Raw genomic sequence first — 23,266 nt, 5'->3', positions numbered from 1 at the left:
CACTATGTTACCCATTTACTTGGACCTTGGAAAAAAACTTCTCGAGCTGAGGTGAGGCACTCATTATAAGCTGGCCTCAGATAAATCCCAATGTAAGAGGCTGGAGGGGACAGGGGCTTTCGGTCACTAATACTAAACCTGTGCTTACCAGTGGCCCTCAGCTGCAGCGGATTTTGTCCCCAGGAAGCATCTGGCAATGTCTGAAAACAAGTTTTGGTTGGGGACAGAAAGTGGCCACCTAGTGGACAAAGCCAAAGATGCTGCTAAACATCCTGTAACAAATAGGACCACCCCTCTACAACAGCAGAAATAGCCAACCAGCTGAGGATGAGAGTCTGCTGTAGTCATAGACTCCGGTCACTGAGTCTGTACACGACATTTTAGGCAGGTGCAGTCCCTGTAATCTTGGCAATTGAGCAGACTAAACAACTTAGCAAAACCTTGTCTCAAAAAAAAATTTTTTTAAAAGGCTGGGGATGTAGCTCAGTGGCCTAGTAACCCGGAGTTCAATCCCTTGTGCCAAAGAAAAAGGCTGGGGTGGGGCTGGGGGTGGGGAAGAGAGCAGCAGCCCTAACCACTCCAGTAATGCTGACCATTTCTTCATTCAAATATCACTGGATACCCATTAAGAATCAGGCACTGTCACACTTAAAATGGACTATGAAGAGCTTTATTAGGGTGCTCAGAGCAAATGACACATCAGGGCGCCCCTCATACAGTGAAAAGTACACTTGACCCACACTGGCCCGAGGCAGAGGTGGGGGCTCCCAGGGCTGATGCAAGTGGCCACTGAGGCAGTAAATCCTCATTCACCAGAAAGATGCTTCCTGGTTGTGTTGTCCCTGCTGTGGCTTCCAGCCACGTCTCTATGATCTCCCGACACCCTCCACTCCAGCATCAGATGCCCCTGCTGCCTGTGCCCATCCTGGTTCAAGACCCAGATCAGCTGGCTCCCGGCCCACTTACCAGGCTATGTCTGGAGTCCTCAGTGCATCCCTGCTTTGCTCTTGGGGCTGGGGGCAGGGACAGGGCTGGTGGGGACATACCACACTGTCAGAAGCACCCAGGGGTACGTTAGTAAGAGGTACCTGGACACCAGCCCAGTAACCTCACAGAACACATGAAAGCCTCCTCAGATACAAGATTCCCTGGGGAGCACAGGCCCCCTCTACCACCACTACCACCACAGAGCCGGGTGCAGCTCTGTGGCTTCGCCATGCCAGAGCCACTCTTGAGTGGCTAGGGTTGGCTCCCATCCTACCCTGTGCACAGCAAGACAGACAGCTCCATCCTGGCTCACGTTTCTAGCTCTCCCTACCTCTCAGTGGCGCTGCTGCTCTGCTTCTCTGTTTTGGGATTCACTCTTGCACTTAAGCCGCTGAGCTAAACCCCTGGCCCCCTGGGATTGGTTCGTTTTCAGTGGGGAGAGTGAAAGGGTGGCAGGAAGGGCCGAAGGGGATGGGGAAGCACCATCCTCCTCAAGACAAGCAATACAAAACCAGAAACCAGATTTAGACAGTATTTTATAACAAAGCTACTGAAAATACTATAGCTAACACAGGTAATATGATACATCACTTTGGAGGTGGAGTCGCAGGGAGGGCAAGGCAGGGGCAGAGGCTTAGACCAAGAGCCTTTCGATAGATTGCTGGATGGACTGGATCTGCTGCTTCAGCTGAGAGCCTTCTTTGATGGTGACAGAACAGGCGATGACTGGCCTGGAGACCCCACAGGCTCGCCCCAGTGCCTGCTTGGAGCGCACGAACACGTAGGGCACGTTCTTGTCCTCGCACAGCAGTGGGAGGTGCAGGATGATCTCCAGGGGCTCTGCGTCGGCAGCCATCACGATAAACTCCGAGATGCCTCTGTTGAGGGTCTTGGTGGCTGTGGAGACGAGGACATGAAGCTGACAGGTGACACAGGGCTGGACCAGTGCAGCCACGACAAAGCAGTTTCCCAGGAAAGGAAAAGAGGTGCGAGGAAACCGGGCAAAGGCCCGGTGCAAGCCACTCTCTGTCCTGGAATGACCTGGGATGTGCGAGACAAACCCTACAGCCTCTAGTGACTGCTGCTTTCCCGTGTAAGTCAGCATCATCTCTTGCCTGGGCAACTGTCCCAGCCCAACTGCCGAGCTCTGGCCAGCAGGCAGTGGCAGCACACACCCTACCATCCAAAGGGGCTCCATGGGAAGACCTCACCTGAAAAGAAGCTGCCACAGCCACCCACTTCTGACTCTCTTTTTCTTACCCACTGAACATATAAGCTCTATCTTCCTTCAGTAGAAGGTAAGCCCCAAGGCAGGGACTTAGTTTTGTTTAGCATTGCATTCTCGGCATAGAGATGCATGCCTGGCATACAGCAGCTGGCATACACAGCAAGCATGAGTCTGAAGTGGGCAGAGGCCTAAGATACCACGGCCCGCCCCAGAAAGCACATTCTAGGCTGAAACAGGAGACTGAGCACCTCTGCTCAAGGACCTGGTTGTGCCAGCACCCCTGGGCTTGGGCCTGTGCAAGGCACGGCAAGACGAAGATGGTTCCACCTCTGAGTCTTGTCCACTGAGAAGTGAGGACACATGCCCTGCCTACCTCGCTACCCTGCCTACCTTGCTGCCCTGAGTGTGCTGGGTAAGAAGGGAGTTCCCGCTGGCCCTCCCCACACTGCTGCAGCTACACTGGCCCTGCCACCCTACAGTATGGATGCAGAACCCTGAAGGGCAAGATGACAAACACACAAAGGTTTGCTTTGTCTTTTAGCAATGGAGGTAAATGATTTCCCCAAATCTCAAATACAGCATAAACACCTGATTCTTTTTTTTTTTTTTTTTGGTTCAGGGACCGAACTCTCGACCTTGTACCTGCAGACACTTACACCTCTGAGCTAAATCCCTGGCCAAACACCTGATTCTTCAAAGACAAAACAACTTTCCCATAGCAAGCCGCTTAAAGTGGAGAGTACTCTGCTGGAGACAGTGGTGCACGCCTGTCTCCAATACTTGGGGGCTAAGGCAGTGAACTAGAGTTCACAAGTTTGGGGTCAGCGTGAACTGCAGAGAGGCTGTCTCGAAAAACAAACGGAAACAAGAGCCACCACACACAAAGGCTGGGGATGTAGCCTAGGTTAAACCACTTAGCACCATAAAAAACTCTATATTCTCTCTGGGCAGCAATGTCAAGGTATACATATTTATTCTACTAAAAAAGCCTGTTGGTTTAAAGATACAAAAGGGGAGCATTTCTAAGAAGCAAATCAAATTCTTGAATGTTAAGTACTCAGTATCAGAGATACAAACCGTTAATACCCTTTTGATGGCTCTAGAGAAAACTCAATACAGAACTTTCATTAACTTTCAAAGTCCCACAAAAATAAAATGCATTTATGTATTAAGAAATAAAGCTGGTTATGGTGGTGCACGCCTGTAATCCCAGCACTGAGGACGAGGCAAGACAATCGTAGCATGTTCAAGACCAGCCTGAACTGCACAGCAATACTCCATCTCAAAAAGATGAAAGAAAAATTGGTAAAACATTAACAGCTAGTCCAAAAAAATTCCGAGTCTATTAACCTTTACCATCTAATGCCAAAGTAAGCATTGCTCTTAAGCGCTCTAATTAATCAGTCAAAAAATCCAGGGCAAGATGGTACAGGCCTATAATGCCAGCTCCTCAGAAGGCTGAGGCAGGAAGATTACTTAAGCACAGGAGTTTGAGGCCTAGGCAACGTTGCAAGATGACAGACAGCACATGAGTAACAAGCACTGCCTCTCCTTCCTAACTGGAAATCTGCACTATAGGTGCCAGTCAGGGCCAGTGCCTTTGATTTCCCCCCAGCAGCCCCCTTAGCTGCCTCACCCTCATTGGCTCCTTTCCGGAGCTGCTTGTAGTTGCACGACTGCTGAACGAGGTCCAGTAGCTTCTTGGTGAGGTGAGCATCCGCGAGGGGATAGGCCTTTGGGTTGACATCAGCCTCAGTCTGGGTTGGGGAGGAAACATGAACATCAGTCAACGTGGACCAGAAGCCACTTCAGATGAGAGACGGTGGCCAGCTTGCTTCACTGCAACCCCACCTCCAAACACACATTAGCAGCCTGTCCACTCTAAACCCTAGAGCACCTAAAATACACTAACATGAGGAGGAGATGACCACACAGCCTGACAGCACACGTGGACACACAGACCTTCATGTGCCTTTCTTCAGCATGCTGCCTGGTGACAGTGCATGGACTATAAACCTGCACCTGTGGTCCGGCATCCACTTGAATTTCCACACAGCAGGGATGGTGAATCTTCTAGAGCTTTCAGTGATAACAAAGGCATGCATGCCATAGGTTCACCATTGCAGAGTAATCTTTTTATGTTTTTTTAAACTGGGAATCAAACTCAGGACCTCGCGCTTGCCAGACAGGCACTTATGGCACTGAACTTTATCACTGGCCCTGAATCAAAATTAAGGTATGAGTTACAGTAAACACAGCACAAAATTCTCTCTCCATTCTGGATGCAAATCTCTTTTAGTCCTCAGTGGGAATCTTGATTTCCAACACATGAAAATACTTCCTTTTTTATTCTACTGTATAATATACCCAAAATGGTTCTACCAACAAATTCACCAGGGTCAAAGTTTCTATTTTCTTTTTTAGGAAATCTGCCACAGCCATACAATAAGAATGTTATGTGCATAAGTTATTCAAATTCATCTCCTCCTGGTGGTAAACAATTTGGAGTTTGTATATAGAATTGTTCATATTTGCTTTTTAAACAAAGATCCTTTTTTTTTCTTTGATGGTACCAGGGCTCAAACTCATGACCTCACACTTGCCAGGCAGGCGCTTATGCTGCTGAGCTAAATCCCCAGCTCCCAAAGATCCTTTTTTAAGCTGGGCATGGTGGCAGATCCCTGTAACCCCAACACTCAGGAGGCTGAGGCAGGAGGATCAATTACAACTAGTTTGAGACCAGCCATAGTGAACTCAAGGCCATCCTGAACCACACTGCAAGACCTTGTCTCAAACAAAACACTCCATAAAGACTTAATATCTTTAGATTTATTTCTAGATACTTCAGGGCTTCAGGTTAAGAATATTTACAATTGGGCTGGGGATTTAGCTTAGTGGCATAAGCGCCTGCCTGGCAAGCGCAAGGTCCTGAATTTGATCCCTGGTACCCTGCCCCCCCCAAAAAAAATTTACAATCCAGGCGCACGCCTATAATCGCAGTACTCTAAGAAAAGAACTGCAAGTTCAAGCCCATCTTAAGCAACTTAGTGATTTAGTAAGACTCTGACTCAAAAAAAGAAAAAAAAAAAAAAAAAGAGGGCTGGGATATAGCTCCATGCAAAGGGCCCAGGTTCAGTCCTGGGTACGGAAAACAAATTGACTGCAGTGCTAGAGACACAGCTCAGCTGTGGTTGAGAGGCTGATTCTCGGCAGCACATAGACTGGACACTTAGTTCACTTTCTTTCTTTTTTTTTTTATCGATACTGGGGATCAAACTCAGGACCTCACACTTGCAAGGCAGGCACTTATGCCGCTGAGCTAAATCCCCAGCTCTTAGTTCACCTTCTAGTGTACACAGAATATTTCATTTCTGCCATCCTGAAATAAGCCAATTTAAGATTATTTAATTTTTTGCCGGGCATGGTGGCTCACGCCTGTAATCCTAGCATTCAGGAGACAGGAGACTGAGGTAGGAGGATCTTTGCGAGTTCGAGGCCAGCCTGGGCTACAAAGTGAGCTCAAGGCCAGCCTGAACTGCATAGAGAGACCCTATCTCAAAAAGACAAAAAAAAAAAAAAAAAAAAAAAAAGATTATTTAATTTTTACAATTAGCTAACAAAAGGTCTCCTTTGGAGGTTAATAAAAATTCTCTACAGTTAAATACAGTGACAGGTACATAGCTGTAAATACATAAAAAAAAGCCACTAGATAAACAAATACTTTTGGGGGGCAACTTAGACTGGCCCTGAACTCATTTTGTAGCCCAGGCTGGTTTCAAACTTGTGATCCTCCTGCCTCAGCCTCCCAAGTGCTAGGATTACAGGCGTGTGTCACTATGCTTGGCCTGAATCAATTGTAAACACACAAGCTTTATGGTATGTAAAACTGGAGAACTTAGCTTTTTTTTTTTTGTCTTTTTTTTATCGGTACCAGGGATTGAACTCACGGCTGCCTGTTTGCAAGGCAGGCGCTTATGCCGCTGAGCTAAATTCCCAGTCCCTTAACTTCTTTTAAAATTAGTATACTGGGCTCAAATCTTCTTTTATATTTATATTTTCTACTTGTCCCACTGGTTTGCTGCCTTTCCTTTTTTTTTTTTTTTAATTTATTACTATTTTCCCATTATTTTCCACTCTATGTGTTTGGAGTTTGTTCTTTACAATCCTTATATTATTTTTTTTTTCTCAAAAGGGACTTGCTAGGATACCCAGTCTGGCCCTGATTATCCAGCTTAGTTTCCTGGGTATCTGATTACAAGTTGTTGTAGTCAGGGGTTACACAGAGAACAATTAAGATTAGGACATGGAGTTTATAATATTTTTAAAATGGTCACCGGAAGTTAACACAGGAAAATGCAGGAAATCTATCCACAACACCACAGACATAGATTATTTAGTCAAGAGCCTAAGCCCCACAGCAATGTCCCACATGAGTCCAAATAAAAACCCAGAGCTCAGGACAATGCCTCCCACAAGTCCAACTGGAGGTCCAGAGCCCACAAGAAGGACTCACGCCAGTCTCTTTTACGGATCCGTGCCGGGAAGACCCAAGGGTCAGCAGTGGAAGCCAGAAAGTCCATGCCAGCAGGATGCAGGAGCTGTGCTAGTGGGATGAGGGTTCTACGCTGGAGCTGAGAAGTCACACTCACAACAAAGACCAAGGCTATCCTGAAAGGCACCACAGCTGGCCTCAGCGACACGGAGGCCCCGAGCTCCTCCAACGACAAGCATAGTCAGGTACGTGCCAGGAAGCAGTGCGAGGAATTCATCCTGGAGACCAGGCAGCACATGTCTTCCCCTCCGAAACCAGGAAGCAATGCTCGATATGAGGACCAAGGCTTCTCCAGGAGAACCAAGAGCTCAGACAGCAACTCGTAGGAGAACCCACAATGCCTCCTTAATGCCTCAACCCTCAACACCTCCCTTCTTCTCAATCTATTTATCCTGGCAACTTTCCTCAGGTGGAACATCTTCGCTCAATGCCATGCTGATGTAATCCAGCTGGCGTCAAGTTGACTACCAGTTCTTAAACCATAACACAAGTGTTTATCGAGCTTTATCTTTCCTTTTTCTTTTCTTTTTTTAGATAGGGTCTTGCTAGGTAGATCAGCCTGGACCTGAACACACTATGTAACCCACACTGGCCTGGAATTTGCCACAATTCTCTTGCCTCATTCTCCTTAATGCTGGGACAGCAGTTTTGCACTACCATGCCCTGCCTTTACATTCTTTTTTTGAGGGGTGTGGAGGGGAAACTGGCAATTGAATTCAGGGTCTTTGCCTTAAACTATACTGCCAGACTCTTTTTTATTTGAGACAGGATCTTGCAAAGTCACAACATTGCCTATGTTGGGGTTGAACTTGTGATCCTCCTGCCTCAGCCTCTCACAGTACTGGGACTGCAGGTGTGGGCCACATGTCCAGCCCAGTTTATACCTTCAAACTTGTCAATAATTTATTTATTTAGGGGGGCATGAGGAATCGAACTCAGGAGGCAGGCACTTATACTGCTGAGCTGTATCCTGGGCCCGTCAATAACAATTTTAAAACCAATAAACTGGTAGCTTGTAAACACAAATTAAAACTTGCTTAGTATGTATTTACTCATGTTTTAATTTATGTTACATGAGTGACTGGAACTGTACTGCTACTCAACTTAAATCCTTAGCTTGGTCAATTTCTTCTCCCCCTATACTAAAGAACCAAAATCTGCAGGTCACAGGACATGGCAGTGAATTCCAGCCCCCTCTTGCAAAGGCAAGAGGATCACTTCAAGTCTGAGACCTGACTGGGCTAAGTAGAGTTTGAGGCCAGTCTGAACTAATAGATGCTGTCTCAAAAACAACGACAACAAAAAACCCCACAGTTTTGATTTAACAAATACAGTCACAGAGCAAACAGATTGCATTTATAACAGTTGTTCCACAGATTACAGAAAAGCTGAAAAATTCCCATGGTCCAGTGACTCTGTGGCCATTGTCAAAGATCTACCACAATGCATTACTTGTGTTTGTGATGACAGTGGTGTAAACCCACTGTGCCGCTAGCTGTGTCCATACAAAAGTACAGCACAAAGGTGGGTACAGCTCAGTGGTGGTAAAGTGCCTGCCAACTATGTGCCAGGCGCTGAGTTCAACACCCAGCACAGACAGGAAGGAAGGAACAAAAACGATGCTGTACAATAATACACAATGCTTGGTGAGTAAATGACATTCACAGCTGGGAGTAGGGGTGCACACAGGTAATTCTAGCATTCTGAGAGGCTGGGGCAGGATCCTAAATTCAAGCCCAGCCTGGGGAATGCACATGGCAAGACCTTGTTTCCAAAATATGAACACAAGGCTTGAACTCAAGCTCAGCAAGAGGCCAGTAGCACTGCTTATACACCTCTAGTTTGCTGCCTCTCGATTTTGTAGAGGCCACAAGAATGTCTGTTGCGGGGGCTGGGGATTTAGCTCAGCGGCATAAGCACCTGCCTTGCAAGCAGACAGTCGTGAGTTCGATCCCCGGTACCGGTAAAAAGGAAAAAGACAAACAAAAAAAGAATGACTGTTGCCTTAACATGTAAACATGTATACACACTATGATAATCACAAAATCTGTTAAATGCAATTCTCAGAACACACTTCTGTCCTGAAGTGATGCTTGACTACGGTGCACTCTGTATCAAGCATGAGGGTTCTGTTTAACCCATGACCTCTTCTGATCGCTCAACATTCTCGTAATTGTTATCCCAATGGTACAGTTGAAAAACACTGCCGCAAAGTTCCATCAGAGATGCCCAGATTCCAAGCTTTTCAATGGATCTATTTAGAGGAGCACTGGCTCAGAAACTTCAGGTTCTAGACTCTGCCTGTACCAGCTTTAAAATGACGTTAGGAGGTGGGGCTGAAATGGGAGATAGTCTTGAAGGGATTCACGTTCCCTTAGGTTAAACCCCACTGCTGCTGGGCATCGCACACCTTTGTGATCCCAGTACTCAGGGAGACTGAGGCAGGAAGACCACCAAGTTCCAGTCCTGGCTGGTACCACCACTACATGTGACAACCACATTTGGTTGTCTACAATTTGTGTAATACTGTGTGTCAAAATTTAAAAAGGGGTGGGGATGTAGCTCAGTGTGGAGGCTCTAGGTTCCATTCCTAGTACCAAAATAAACCTCGCTATAGAAGTGAATGTGCTTTGCAAAATCCTTCCTTATCCAGTGCCCATCTAAATTAGGACACACGAATTGAAACTAGGCCTAGCTGATCACAAAACTGTCGAAAACCAAGTGTGGTTGTCACTTGTGGTGGTGATGGTAACAGAACCTCTTGATTTTTTTAGGCCACACACTCTCAGGAGTCCTTCTTGCGCTCCAGCCTGGAGGTCCGGGTCACTCTACATTCCTCGCGGCCCCAAACGCAGAAACTAAGTAAGTCCCTGCCACGTGTTAACTCGCTACAAGCACTAAGTGCAAACCGGTAACAATCTCCTTTTCCTGAACTCAGCGATGGGAACAGAGCTGTTAGGTAAGGGTTAGGGGAGGATGATGCGCATACCAGGCTCCCGCGCCGTCCTCTGTAAATCGCTTAAAAAGATAGAAGAGGATGGAGCCAGGCGTTTTCCTCTAACTTTCCCCCACGTGGGTTGGTCTTTCTCCCGGGCTGGCCACGCTCTCTCCAGCGGACCCGAGACCTTCGAGGACGCAGGCCGAGTGCCGTGATTACCCGATCACAGGCGCCGAACACTGAAGCCCCCCGAGTTCGGCCCACCTGCAGGGACCTTCCGGCTACCGACTTCTAACTCAAGGCCCGGCGGCGGCACCCAGAGTCCAGCGATTAAGGCGACGCACATTTCACGCCCCCCAAAGGACGGCCGGAGGGCGGATCCCCGCGCCTCCCGCTCCACAGCCCTTCCGCCGGGCGCACGCACTCACCATGGCAGCGGCTGTCCCGGACTTCCCGCTCTTCACGAGTACCAGACCTCTGAAGAGTCCAAAAACTGCACTAGAAAACGGGCGGAAATGGTCGCCAGTGATACAGGAAGCGGAAGTGACGTCACAACGCAAGGGCGGACCTCACTCTCTACCGCGGCGCAGAAGTGTGTTTTTTTTGAGGGGCTACTTTACTGTTTTCATGAGCGTGTAACTATAAATTATTGGCTGAAACGATGAATTAAACAATCAGAAAGTGGCACATAAAAACAAAGGATTTCAATGGATTCACCATTCCATTCAGTATTTTATTTTTTTGGTGGTATTCGGAGTTTGAACCCAGGGGCGCTGTCCCACTGAGCCACATCGCCAGCGACTCCCTCCCCCAATTTTTTTTTTTTTTTTTTTTTTTAGTCTTTTTGAGACAGGGTCTCGCTGTGCAGTTCAGGCTGGCCTTGAATTTCCAGCGATCCTCCTGCCTCAGCCTCCTGAGTGCTGGGATTACAGGCCTGTGCTACCACTCCTAGATTCCCCTTATTTTTTAATTTTTTGAATTGAGATCTTACTAGGTTGCCCAGGCAGGACTCTGAATTTTGACTGTTACCTCAAACTTCCGCCGGTGTGTATTCCCGTGCTTGACTTTTGTCAGTTCATTTTTTTGAGCACATTTTTATGCTTTCACAATGATTTTTTTGACTGCACGCTGTTAAATTGGTAATCCCCCATTTTTTTTTTTTTTTTTATCCTCATACACGGTATTAACATCTTGGTGAGAAATTGAGTTAAAACCCAATAAATTGGCGAATGTAGGGGGAGGAGCGGGTTTGGTGCAGGAAAATAGGGGTTGTATTACTGTCAGGTTGTGTTTGGAGAGGATTTTGGATACTTTCTTTTGGCCAACATCCTGCTCTTCTTAATGCTGTTGCAAGTCTCCATTATTTAAGGCTAAACTCTTGCCTCACCACCCCTAAAAGTCCTCCTTGATCTTTATGTCCTTCCTGATCTCTCTTGAATGCTGTACACACTTTGAGACCATTTGAATTAGGCCAAAATCAAACTCTTCAGCCACAGACTACCAGAAACAGCTTGCAGTGTGTTACTACTTGTTGCAACAGAGAACCACACATGCCAAGGGGATCTTTGATCTTCTCAATAAACTGGCATTATCAAGGGATTATGGTGGGATACACTTTTATGCTAAGCGCTTTTGAGGAGGGCCAAAGAAGTGAGGCTTGCTCTAGATTATATGCTACCTGGGGGCATGGGCTTTTCCACAATCGGGCAACTTAATCTGTTTGTCAAATTGAGGGGAATGGGATGGAGAGAGGCCAAACCTGTAGTTGGTGAAGAGATAGCCATTATTCATAGTGGCCCTGATAAGAAAATGTTTGGTCGTGTTTCTGTGTGTGCATTCAGACTTGGTGAGGGAATGCTATTGTTTTTGTCTTACAGCAGTTAAAGTGGCCTTGTCTGATGGTGGTGGTCTGTGAAACTGTTTATGTTCAGCAGAACTCCAGGGCCCAGCTTCAGTGTCAGGGAAGCTACATTGTCGTGTGTCACTGGCAGAACTGGACTGGTACCTAGCTGCATGGGGTGCCTGTCTTTTTCTCATGAGCCTTGTATTCCTACTTCCAAACTCTGTCTTTTAGGCATAAGAGCCTTCTCTTGAAAGTGAAAGCCCAAACTTATTCCACACCTCTACTCCTCTGGCCTGGGTCTATGAGAGAGTCTTGGGTCCAAGATGGACTGATATTCACCCAGGATACTGATACAGTACTTGGGGTTTTTGTTTTAATTGACTCTGGATCTCACTATGTAATTCGGGATGACCTTGAACTCAGTGATCATCCTACCTTGGCCTCCTGAGTGCTGGGATCACAGGTGTGGGCCACCATGCCCAGCTAGAGAAATTCTTCCAATGGCTTGGTAAACAGGTGATCCCCTCTCTGGAATCCCAGAGATCACTTACAGTCTAGCCACAAAAGGGTCAAGTCTCATTTCCTGATGTTCCTGTCTTCAGCTACTCCATAGTCTTTGTTTTGTTTTGTTCTTTTGTTTTTTAAGACGGGGTCTCCCTGCATACTTCAGGCTGGCTGTGAACTCACTATGGAGCCCAGGCTGGCCTTGTTCAACCTGAATGCTGGGATTACAGGCCCGTGCACCCCCACACCTGGTTTATTTTAGACTTTGAATATAACTTTTGGATGAAAGGCAGCCCTCAGAAGGCAGCCCTCAGGGTACAATCTGTTCTCTCATTGTTGTAACCCACCCAAAAAACAAGGCCCCATGATGAAAAATGGGGCAAGATCCCCAAGATGATAAACGGGGCAAGACGTCTTTTTAAAAGAAGCGCTTTTATTTTAGCTGGCCCAGCGACACAGTGCAGATGGAATTTGCAAAGCTGTGCAACTGAATTAGAATTTTGACTGATTTTTATAGTTCATTTATGATTAGCTCATTGATCATTAAGTTCATAGTGATGAGAAACAGAAACAAGGTGGGCCTTTATTCCCCTTTGCTTGAGGTAAGAGGCATTTCACAGTGGGTGGTTAGCCAATTCATAGCCCTTGGTCTGCCAATTCCAGGAACATTTGTCTCTCTTAAAGGGAACAATGGTTGACACAGCATCATCTGTCTCTTACAAGGAGAAAAAGTTGACACAGCAAACAGCTTACTGGGCAAGGAGTGACTCGTACAGAAGAGCGTAACGATGCGGTCAGTTAATCTATAACTAAGTGGTTGGTGCTTGGTTACTAGGGTAACAAGCTCAGTACAGAATGACAATACTGCAAATAACTATCTTTTTATTTTTGCTAATTATCTTTTAATCAATTATTTAAATTTTTCAGCATCTTAGTATAACACTCATCAACACCAATCCTTGAGTGGGAAAAAATAATTTCCCAACAGGAAATTGGATGTTGTCAGCAAAGAAAAAAAGATGACGAGTAATCCTAAAAGAATACATGTATTCTGGGGTGAGGTAGTACATGCTGGTAACACCAGCACTCGGAAGGCTGAGGCAGAAGGATTGTGGCAAGTTCAAGGCCAGTATGGGCTACATAGTGAGTTCAGGGTCAGCCTGAACTACATAGCAAGACCCTGTCTCAAAAAAAAAAAAAGAATGCATGCATTCCATACCAGGGCTCATTAAATGTTTGATAACTAATGAACTGAGGGAAAAATGGATAAAAATGCATGTTAGCAAGAAAAAAAACACTGTGGGTTACATCTTTATACATGGAGGAAAATTAGTCTCTTCATTCCAAAGGACAGGGATATTTAAAACAGATTTTTATTTTTCTTAACTCCTTTGGGATGCTTCCCCAACTCCATCCTTACCTGTGCAGAGGGCTGCTGGCTAAGGTCATTGGCTGGAGCTGCCATGAGGACATCAGTCGCCTTTGTGAGGTGGCCTCAGTGACAGCAGCACTATGAAGCAGGGACCACCACACCCTGAGATGAGGGTCAGTCACACCAGCACTGCCCTCCAGCCCCCCAACACCACCTGTCTGATCTAAGCTTTGCCATGTTGCTGCCACTGCTGGGGGCCTGTGCCGTGGTGGGGCCTTTCTGGGGCTCCGAGTGGGAGCCAGTGCAGGGCCTGCTGCCCCAGGACTGCAGGTGCAGGGATCCCCGGTGCTGTGGCAACCTGCTTGTCCTCTGCCTCTTTCTGATCTGGCAGGTCCGGCATTTTTGGTATCGGGTTATCAGGATGCGCTCCAGCAAGAAGAACATCAGCAAGGTGAGGGGGTCCTTCACATTTTCTGCCATCAGCTCCATGATTGTGCCTGTCCATGCCATAAGGACCCTGTCCTATGCCCTGTGAACCCAGAGAGGAGGCCACCACCAGGCCCTGAGCCCAGGAGTTATTTGGGTGGTTCTATTTCCCTTAACACATTCATTTAATCCATCTGCAACTCTCATGGGCTCTACTTACAACCCATGTCTCACATCTGTCTGCTCACTGCCTGAAACCTCACCACACCCCCTGGGTGGAGCTGGCAACCTATCTCACCCGAACCTCAGTAAATGGCCTTCTGCCTGGCTCTCTGGCCAAACCATGGTCATTCTTCCATCCAGCCACTAGCCACAGTGACCTCTCTCTCCCTCTCCCTCTCTCTCTCTCTCTCTCTCTCCCTCTCTGTCTCTCTCTCTCAAAATTGTGTCCATCCAGGAGCAGTGGTATACATCTATAATCCCAGTTCTCTGTCTCTGGGAAGGTGAGGCAGGAGGGACCATGAGTTTGAGACTAACCTGGGTAACTTAGCGAGACCTTTTCTCAAAAAGTGAAAAGGGCTGGGGATGTAACTCAGTGAGAAGGCCCTGGTTCAATCCCCAGTACTATAAAAAAAAAAAAAAGGAGGAGGAGGGAGGGGAGAAGGAAGAGAAGAAAAAAACCAACCACTGGCTTGGAGGTACAGCTCGGGGGTAGAGTGCTTGCTTGCCTCGTATTCATGAGGGCCCTGAGTTTGATCTCCAGCACCCTAAAAGGATAGTGTGAAGAGATCACTGCCCACATCCCAGAAATATGCAGTCACAACTCTACTCTGCCGATTTCTACTAGACCAGTGTTTTCTATGTGAAATCATATTCCCATACACAGCTAAGTTAGGAGAAGTATCCTAGGCATCTAGACAGGACTGGGTCCTCCAGGGAGTCAGTACAAAAGATGAGAACACAGTGCAGTGTGGTGGGAGGCACATCTGTCAAAGGCCAGGCCTCGAGATAAAGACAGAATGACCAGGCCCACATGCCTGCCCAAGCCATAAGCAATAAATTAAAGATTCTACTATAATTGCTATCACCTGGCCCGATAAAGCCTCTAGACATCAGTCCCCTCAGTGGGTGACCAGGACTTCCTGACCCATTCATTCCTTCTTTCTTTCCATGCACTCTTGTTACATGATCTGCTTCCCCATTGGATCAGCATTACCTAAGCGACTTGTATTCGTAATCTGATTGGCTGATCATAGTTTAGATCCATGTTGTCCACCTTGTGGTTTTGCTCTATAAAACTTCCTCTGAGAAGTGGGCTTTGTCAGACCCATTTTCTGGCTCCCTCCTGTCTCGAAGGTGCTATATCTTTCAGTAAATTTCTCCTACTCTTAACCTCTGTTGTTTTTAGAATTCATTCTTCAGTTTTGGGAAACAGAAACTCAGCATATCTGACATCTAGCAGGTTGGGAGTTACATTTATTTTCTCTATATCCACATGGCAAGTAATCTGCATGCCTGACTTAGTGCAGCATTGTTTGTGAGCTAGAAAAATCTTTTAGGAGTCTTTTTTTTTGGTACCAGGGTTCAAACTCATGACCTTGCACTTGCCAGACTGGTGCTTGTGCTGCTGAGCTAAATCCCCAGCCCTGAGCTTGACAAATCTTTTAAAAACCAATCATCACATTTTGCTCTTCCAAACCCTCGTATAGCTCCTGTAGACCACTCCCTGTCAAACTCGGAATAAAACTCAGGCTCCTAACCACAGTTCTAAAGCCTGACGTCATCTCTGGTGTGTTTGTCCCCACCCTCGTGGTTCCAGACTCCATCCTGCCCGAAGCCTGTATGAGGCCTTGTCCTGTCCTCAGGTCCTTCCCACTCAGGGTCTTCTCTGACCACAGTGCTCTTTCCTCAGATATCTGTGTCCCTCACTTCACTCAGGTCTCCAATCAAATGTCACCTCGCCTGAGAGGTCTTCCCTGACCACTCTGTCTGAGGTCACTAATAAGTAATGATTTATTTTCATTCAAATACGTTTGACACCTAACATTGTCATATATTTGGTTATAATATTCCTTTCATGTCTAGAAAATAGCTCTCAGCTGAGACTTTGTTTGTCTTGTTCCTGTTGGCGTGTCAGTGCTCAAAACAGTGCCCTGCCTAGAGTAATATCTCATTTTTTTTTCTGGTACTAGGAATCGAACTCAAGACCTCGAGCTTGCCAGGTACGGTGCCACTGAGCTATATATCTGGGCCCTATCTTCCTCTTTCTTTTAATCTACCACCACCACTACCACCTCTTCATTTGTGACACTGGAAATTGAACCCAGGGCCTTTGTACTCAGCTACGCCCCAGCCCTTTTTATTTATTTTATTTTGGGACAAGATCTTTCTAAGTTGCCCAGGCTGGGCTCAAACTCACGATCCTATCATTCCAACTTTCTAAGGTGTGTAGCACCATGCCTGGTTACACTCTCCTAAACCGACACACCCTATTTTCTTTCTGCCAGGTGGCTCCCCCTCCTGGAGCCCGGGCACCATCTCTGCGTAGTGGGAAGTGATCACTCGGATCTATGGGGATTATAGGAGGTAACTGGGGTGCCAGGCTCTGCTTCTTGGTTCTCTCCCACAGGGGCCACTGCAGAACTGGATAGTTCCCCCCAAGAGACGCACAGCTCCCTTTGAGCCCAGCCCTGCATTCTCCAGTCCCAGCCACCTGAGGGACCTGGATGCTTACATCCAATATGGGGCACCAAATCTGAGATGGAGATACCAGAGGAGCCGGCAGGAAGCCTGGGCCCAGTGCCTGTTCTGTCCACGGCATCCGAGTCGGGGCTCACCATGGCGTGGCTGCAGCCTCTCTGAGCTCATCTTTGGCAACTCCTCCCTTTCAAGCACCTGTCTGTTCCCTCGGAACAGTTCCTGGGAGTCACGGCACATTCCCTGGTGTCAAGGGGACAGCCAGCTTCACTCTGCCCTGCACATGTGGCAAAGGACAGAGCAGCTGCTGGTTCACTCCCATGAGATGCTGGTGCCCCTGGAGCACATGGCCAGCAGAAGGGCCGGGGCCACCTCCACAACCTTCGCTCTCTCTCTCCCAGACCTCCCTACAGCTCAGAGGCTGCAGGCCTGCCCTAGAGAGTCCCTGCCTGGTCCTTCCCGCCTACAACTGGAAATGCTCACCTGGGAAGCATGGGGGAGCTCACAGCAGACCTGGACCCCTTGGAGTGACACTCTGACAGTAGCCAGAGAGTATAGTAGAAAGACCCAGGCTTCTGAGTCAGGTGACCAAAAGGGCAGAGAAATCCAGGCACCCAAGGGGCAAGTCCCAACAGACTCTGGAATAGGGGACACTGTCGAGGCAAAGGCCTTGGGATGCAGAGAGCAGAGCCTGGTCATCAGAGAAACTGAGGGAGAGATCCCGATGCCAAAGTGGGAGAACCAGCTGGGAGTTGAGAATAGAGCCCGAGCTGAGGAACTAGGGAGGAAAACCCAGAGGGCGGCTTCAAGTGAGAGTCCTCCTGAAACCCAGGCTTACGCAGAAGACAGCCAAGCACAGTTAAGGTGCAAAACTGATGTAGGGACTCAAACTCCAGAGAAGGGGTCCCAGGGTAAGAACAGAGATGAGGACGCTGTGCAGACACAGACATATGATGGGAAGAACCAGAAAGAGGCTAGAGAGGCGGAAGAGGGAGAGAGGCAGGCCCGGGGACTGGAGAAACAGGGCCATCCTGGAGGGGACAATGGTGAGGAGGCCCTGTCTCCAGAGCAGAGGAAACAGAACCAGATGAGAGAAGACAGTGATGCAGAAACCGAGGCCAAAGAGGGGAGAAATAAGGGCCAGGATGGAGGTGGGGAGGCTGGGGGAGACCACCTGGAAGTCAAGCAACAGCATGGTGCAGAGAGCCAGGCCCGGGAGTGGGAGAAACAGCGGGGTACTGGAAATGAGAGGGTTGTAGAAATCCAGACGCCAGTCAGGGAGAAGGGTCAGGGTGAAAGCCAGCAAGCTGGGAATGCGGAAGCACCCTCGGGAGAGACCTGGACGTGGTCAGATCATGCTACTCAGGTTGGGGGAGAAGACCAGGGCCTGGGGAGAGGCAAGGACACTAAGGAACCTCAGCTGTCTACAAAGAAGGCATTCAGGGAGATAAGGGAGGTGGACTGGGTGGTGATCAAGGCACCCTGGTGGGGAAACCAGAGACTTGTAGTGAGTGAGCTTAACAGGGAACTCAAGACACCCTGTCAGTGGAACCAGTACCAGAACCAGGCTGGTGATAAAAATAGAGGAGAAATTCAGGCGACAGAGGAGAGCGAGCAAAGAAAGGGTGGAGACAGCACCCAGGGGCATGAGAAAGAGAACAAGGGACAGTTCAGAGGGGAAAGTGATGTGGAGACCTGCCTAGCGGGAAGAAACCACAAGGAGTGGTTCAGACATGGAAACGGAACTGACATTCAGGGGCCGGGAAAGCCAAACCCAGGAGGAACTCAAGGGGAGGGCGGTGTCGAGATCCAGGAAGTTGGGAAAGAAAGTGAGCTGGGAAACGAATTTCATGGAAGGAGTTACTTTCCAAAGTGCAAGAACCAGGAACATGGCAGAGGCAAGGATAGTGCAAATATTCACACACTTGAAACAGAGACCTGGGGAGAATTAACAAGCGAGATGGACAGAGAGACCCAGCCAGCAGAGCGGAAGAAAGGAGAGCAGGCTGAGAATGGGGAAGAAATCCAAATACCAGTAATAAGAAACTCAAGAGGAGCTGGAGGGGAGGCCGGGACAGAGACAGGGACAGCTGGGGAGGGAAGCCAGGGCCGAGCAGGATGTGGTAAGGACAGGAAGAGCCCTTCGGCAGAGTGGGAGAATCAGGAACAGAGAAGTGAGGATGGAACCGAAATCCAGGCCCCAGAGAAGGGAAAGCAGAGAGTCCCTGGAGGAGAAGGTGGTTTAAAGACCTGGAGACCTGAGAGAGCGAACGGGGGGCAGTTGGAGAATGAGACTGCAGGGTGCTCTTCTCTTGGTGGGGGAAGCTGGGAACAGACTGGAGGAGAGAACATGGCAGAAAATCAGGGATCTGGGAAGGGAAACCAGAAAGATGGTGGAAGTGGGTATGGTAGAAAGATCCAGAGACTTACAAGTAAGAAACTGAGACTGTTAAAAAGCAAAGTGAACCGGAAGAGTTGTTCCTCAGAATGGCAGAATCCGGAACAGATTGGAGGCAGGAATGGTGCAGAGATTCAAATACAAGGGAAGAGAAACCTGAAAGGGGTGACAGGCAGTGAGACCCAGGCACCGGAGAGTGGTGGCCAGGAACAGCCAAGAAGGCAAACTGATGGAGAGACCCAGACCCAAAGGCCAAGAAACCAGAACATGGGTGCAGTGGAGAACACTGCAGAAATCTGGGGTGTAGGGAGCCAGAGAAAATGCCGACCTGAGGGTGCTACAGTGTCTCAAGCACCAAGGAGTGGAGACAAAGGTCAAGTCAGAGGCCTGGGTGCTGCCAGGGCCACGCTCCAAGGTGACAGTTGTGGGGGTGAGGGGCCCACAGACAGACAGTGCAGCCCAGCCCAGCTCTCACCTCTCACTGACTTTGGAGATTGGGCCTTGAACCAGGCCCAGACAGCAGCTCCCTGTTCTGAGATGAAGCCTCGCCCTCACTGGGGTGGGGATTTCCTGAAGACCAGTGGGGCAGGAGAGCAGGTGGCCAGACACGGGGAGACCAGAGCGGAGACCAGCCCAGCCTCCCAGCAGCCCCAACCTGGATCCCAGAGAAGACGGCGAAGGGACAAAAGGGTAGATCCTGCAAAGGCCTCCGGCCCGACATGGCAGCCTGGGAACCCACAGTGTCCCTGTGAGCCCTCTGCCTGCCCCTCTGTCTCATGTGGCCGAGTCCCCCATGCCACTAGAATTCTGACAGGTGCTAGCACTGTCTCCCCAAAGGGCCCAGTCCTCAAGAAGAGCCGTCGGCTGCTTCTGGAGTCCCTCATGCGAAGGAGGATTGCACACCTTAAGTGGGGCCTCCCACGGCGGATCTTGGAGTCTTATCTGCTCTTTAGCTTCTTAGGCCCTAACTCAATGCCCCTGGCTGGGGTGAGGCTGCCTGGGTTATGCATAAACCAGGAGCTCCGAAGACAACAGCAAAAGCAGTGTGCAGCCCAAGGATTCACGCCAAGCCTTGAATCTCCAAAGAAGCCTCCAAGAGTTCTACACTCTGAAAGAAAAAGCTCAAGTCTTCCCGCACAGGCCAGGGCTCTGGAGAAGCACAGAGGACACGGGTCAGCGCCAATGGGCTCTTCCACCCCGCCTCAGAAGCCCAGGAGAACCAGGCCACCAGGGGGCGCCAGAGAACTACAGATCCCGCAAGCGGTCCCCAGCAGCTTTGCAGAGCTTTGGAACGGTTGTGGCCCGGAACGCGCGTGGGAATCTTCCAGTGGGAACAGTAGAGGCAGGACAGTGGTCAGTGGTCTCGGAGGTCTCTCAGTGGTCTCGGAGGCAGCGGAGAGGGCTCCCAGCAGAGCAACGACCTCCTCTTCCAGAGCCAGCCACAATTACTGGAAGGAGTACACATCTTCGGAGGCCTCTAGGTGCCCTAGACTCAAAAGTCGGCATCCCACCTCCAGGACAAGAGGAAGCCCCGAGCCTGTGCAGGGTGGAGGTCCTGGGCAGCAGCCTCCTTCCTGTTCCCCAGAAACGTCTCGCTTCAGAGGGAGTCTCTATTCCACTGCAACCAGGCTGGGAAAGACTTTGCTGAGCAAGAGGTCCTGGTATCCACAGCTGGCCAGGTCCCAACTCTCGGCCCCTGACTTGAGCCTGCTTTCCAGCGAGGGGGATCCACAAGCAGGGGAGGCTGCTTTGGAGTCCGACCCTCAGCCCCCAGAGCTCTGCTGGGCTGGGGCGGCTCTGCCTGGGACAGAGAGCCACCAGGGTCAGGGGGCTCCATGGAATCCGGCAGCTGCTCCCCCAAAGTTTCGTTTTATGAAACATTTGCAATGTTTTTTCTTTCAGCGTGATTTTAAAAAGTAGGACTCAGGCCGAGTCCTCAACATGTGAGTGGTCCACTCTGCCTCAGTCTCTAATAAAATTGGTTATTTGGGCCCTGTAGGGTTCAGATTTCTTCAGTATAAGTTTTCTGAATGCCATCTTTTGGGGTTTGCAGTACTTTATGGATGGGGTACAGCCTCTATTGTCTTGAAGATTTGAGGAATATGGGTCAGTCCAATGTCATCCCCACCCTGGTCTTCATAGTACAGTCCATAGAGGTTTCTTTTTAGTATTTTTTTCTTTTTTTTTCTTTTTTTTTTGATACTGGGAATTGAACTCAGGACTTTGTGCTTACCAAGCAGTCTCTTGTGTCACTGAGGTATGTCCTCAGCCTGGAAAGTTCTACCATGGATCTTTTTTCTTTTGGACCCTGTAGTCTTGTTTTTTTTTTTTTTTTACTTTTTGAGACAGGGTCTTGTTATGTGGTTCAGGCTGGCCTTAAGCTCACTTCGTAGCCCAGGCTGCTCTCGAACTTGCAACGATCCTCCTGCCTCAGCCTCCCAAGTGCTCGAATTACATGCCCAGCTGGACCCTGTAGTCTTGCTATATAGTTCAGGCTGGCTTTGAATTCAGGGTGGACTCGAACTCCTAGAGATCCTCCTGTGTGCTGGGATTACAGTTATGTGAAATAATGGTAATACTTATTATTTCTTGGTACTGGGGCTTGAACCCAGGACTTTATACAGAGCTACATCCTCAGTCCTTTTCATTTTTTATTTTGAGATAGTCTTGCTAAGTTACCCAGGCTAGCCCTTAATTTGCAATCCGGTGTTCTCAGCCTCCCACATAGCTGGGATTATAGGAATGGATCACTGTGTCCGGCTAAAAAATTTACTTTCTATTGTGGTAATATTATATAGAACATAACAGTGTCTTAAACATTTTAATTCTTTTTTTTTTTTTGTCTTTTTTGTTTTTATCGGTACCAGGGATCGAACTCACGACTGCCTGCTTGCAAGGCAGGCGCTTATGCCGCTGAGCTAAATCCCCAGCCCCAAACATTTTAATTCTTATCAGCCCATATTTACAATACGTAGGGATGATAGTCTTTATGGGGAGTTAGGGCGTATCTTCATCCTTCTTCCATCCCCTTCCCTTCCTCTCCATCGCCATCACTTTACATGTGCAGTTCAGTATAAATCATAATGTGCAAATCCAGGTGTGGTGATGCACACCTGTAATCACAGCACTCAGGAGGCAGAGGCAGGAGGATCACTGCAAGTTTGGGGCCAGCCTGGGCTACATAGATCCTGTCTCAAAACCACATCGCCTCTAGAATGCTTTTCATCTGAAACTCCACACACATTAAACAATAACTCCCTGTATCATCTTCCCCACAACCCTGGCAAACACCTTTTTGCTTTTTGTGTCTATAATTCTGACCACATATACTTGGACTCTTAATATAAGTGTCTGTTTGTGACTGGCTTATTTCAAGTAAACTCAAGTACTTTTTTTTGAGAGAGAGAGAGAGAGATATGCAGGCTGGCTTTGAATTCACTATGCAGCCCAGACTGGCTTTGAACTTGTCGCAACCTTCCTGCCTCAGCCTCCAGAGCGCTGGGATTACAGGTGTGTGTCACTATACCTGGCTTACAAAAATGCTTTTAATGTTTTTTGGTGTATGCTCAGTATTAGAATTGAGCATTACATGTTAATATTATTTTTAATTTTTTGAGGAGTGACTATATGCATTTTTCCCCAGTGTGTCTACCATTTTACATTCCACCAACAGCAGGAGTTTCCAATGTGTATAACTTTTCACCAATACTGATTATATTTTCTGTTGTTTTTGAGAGTAGTCATCATAGTGGCTACAAGGTGGCATCTCCCTGTAGTTTTTATGTGCATTTCTTTAGTGACCAGTGATGTTGAGTACATTTTCGTGTACTTACTGACCATAATCTTTTCTGGAGGCAGATTTATTTATCTTGATGGGCACTGATTGGAATCATTCCCAAAATACCAGGAACTATTACCCGAGCAACTAAGAAACTGAAATACACTGGTTGGAGGGGGCATTTTCTATTACAGATTAAAGACCACAAATTCATTTTCTCACAGTTATGTGAGAAGCCCAAAATCAAAGTTCTGGCTGATTTGCTTTCTGGAGTGTCTCTTGACTTGTAGATACTGGCATTCTTCTGTGTCCTCATATAGCCTTTCCTCAGTGCATATGTGGGGGGAGAAAAATATGCAATATATTTTATAGCAAGAGTTGAATCCCATGGTGATGAAGATGAAACTGGATGGAGGAGGCAGGGACCCAAATTTATTTATTTTTGGTACCCAGGATTGAACTCCCGGCCTTGTTCACGCTATGCAGGTGCTTGTGTCGCTGAACTAAATCCCGGGCCCTTTTGTGTGTGTGTGTGTGTGTGTG

At 48.1% G+C, this 23,266-nt stretch overlaps 2 protein-coding genes across 3 annotated transcripts; one reads left to right on the top strand and one right to left on the bottom strand.

Moving 5' to 3' along the window:
• Positions 1-654: 654 nt before the first annotated feature.
• On the bottom strand, positions 655-10,272 carry Snu13 (small nuclear ribonucleoprotein 13). Its single transcript, XM_003470388.5, has 3 exons — positions 10,134-10,272; positions 3,852-3,972; positions 655-1,884 (listed from the first exon to the last, which is right to left on the bottom strand). Exons 1-3 carry the CDS (start codon positions 10,134-10,136, stop codon positions 1,622-1,624), a joined length of 387 nt encoding a protein of 128 aa, XP_003470436.2. The 5' UTR covers positions 10,137-10,272; the 3' UTR covers positions 655-1,621.
• A 3,314-nt stretch (positions 10,273-13,586) lies between these two features.
• LOC100717836 (uncharacterized) lies at positions 13,587-20,901 on the top strand. 2 transcript variants are annotated; one of them, XM_063243702.1, is made up of 3 exons: positions 13,587-13,875; positions 16,043-16,072; positions 16,480-20,901. In XM_063243702.1, exons 1-3 carry the CDS (start codon positions 13,660-13,662, stop codon positions 20,863-20,865), a joined length of 4,632 nt encoding a protein of 1,543 aa, XP_063099772.1. In that variant the 5' UTR covers positions 13,587-13,659; the 3' UTR covers positions 20,866-20,901. The 2 variants fall into 2 exon arrangements, with proteins under 2 accessions (XP_063099772.1, XP_063099773.1); XM_063243703.1 differs by lacking the exon at positions 16,043-16,072.
• The last annotated feature ends 2,365 nt before the right edge of the window (positions 20,902-23,266 follow it).

Source organism: Cavia porcellus, unplaced genomic scaffold (genome assembly GCF_034190915.1).
Source record: "Cavia porcellus strain 051 isolate PalLab524CR breed Dunkin Hartley unplaced genomic scaffold, mCavPor4.1 scaffold_40, whole genome shotgun sequence".
NCBI lineage: Eukaryota > Metazoa > Chordata > Mammalia > Rodentia > Caviidae > Cavia > Cavia porcellus.
The sequence above is the reverse complement of the archived record's forward strand: the minus strand, read 5'-3'. Positions and strand labels throughout refer to the sequence as shown.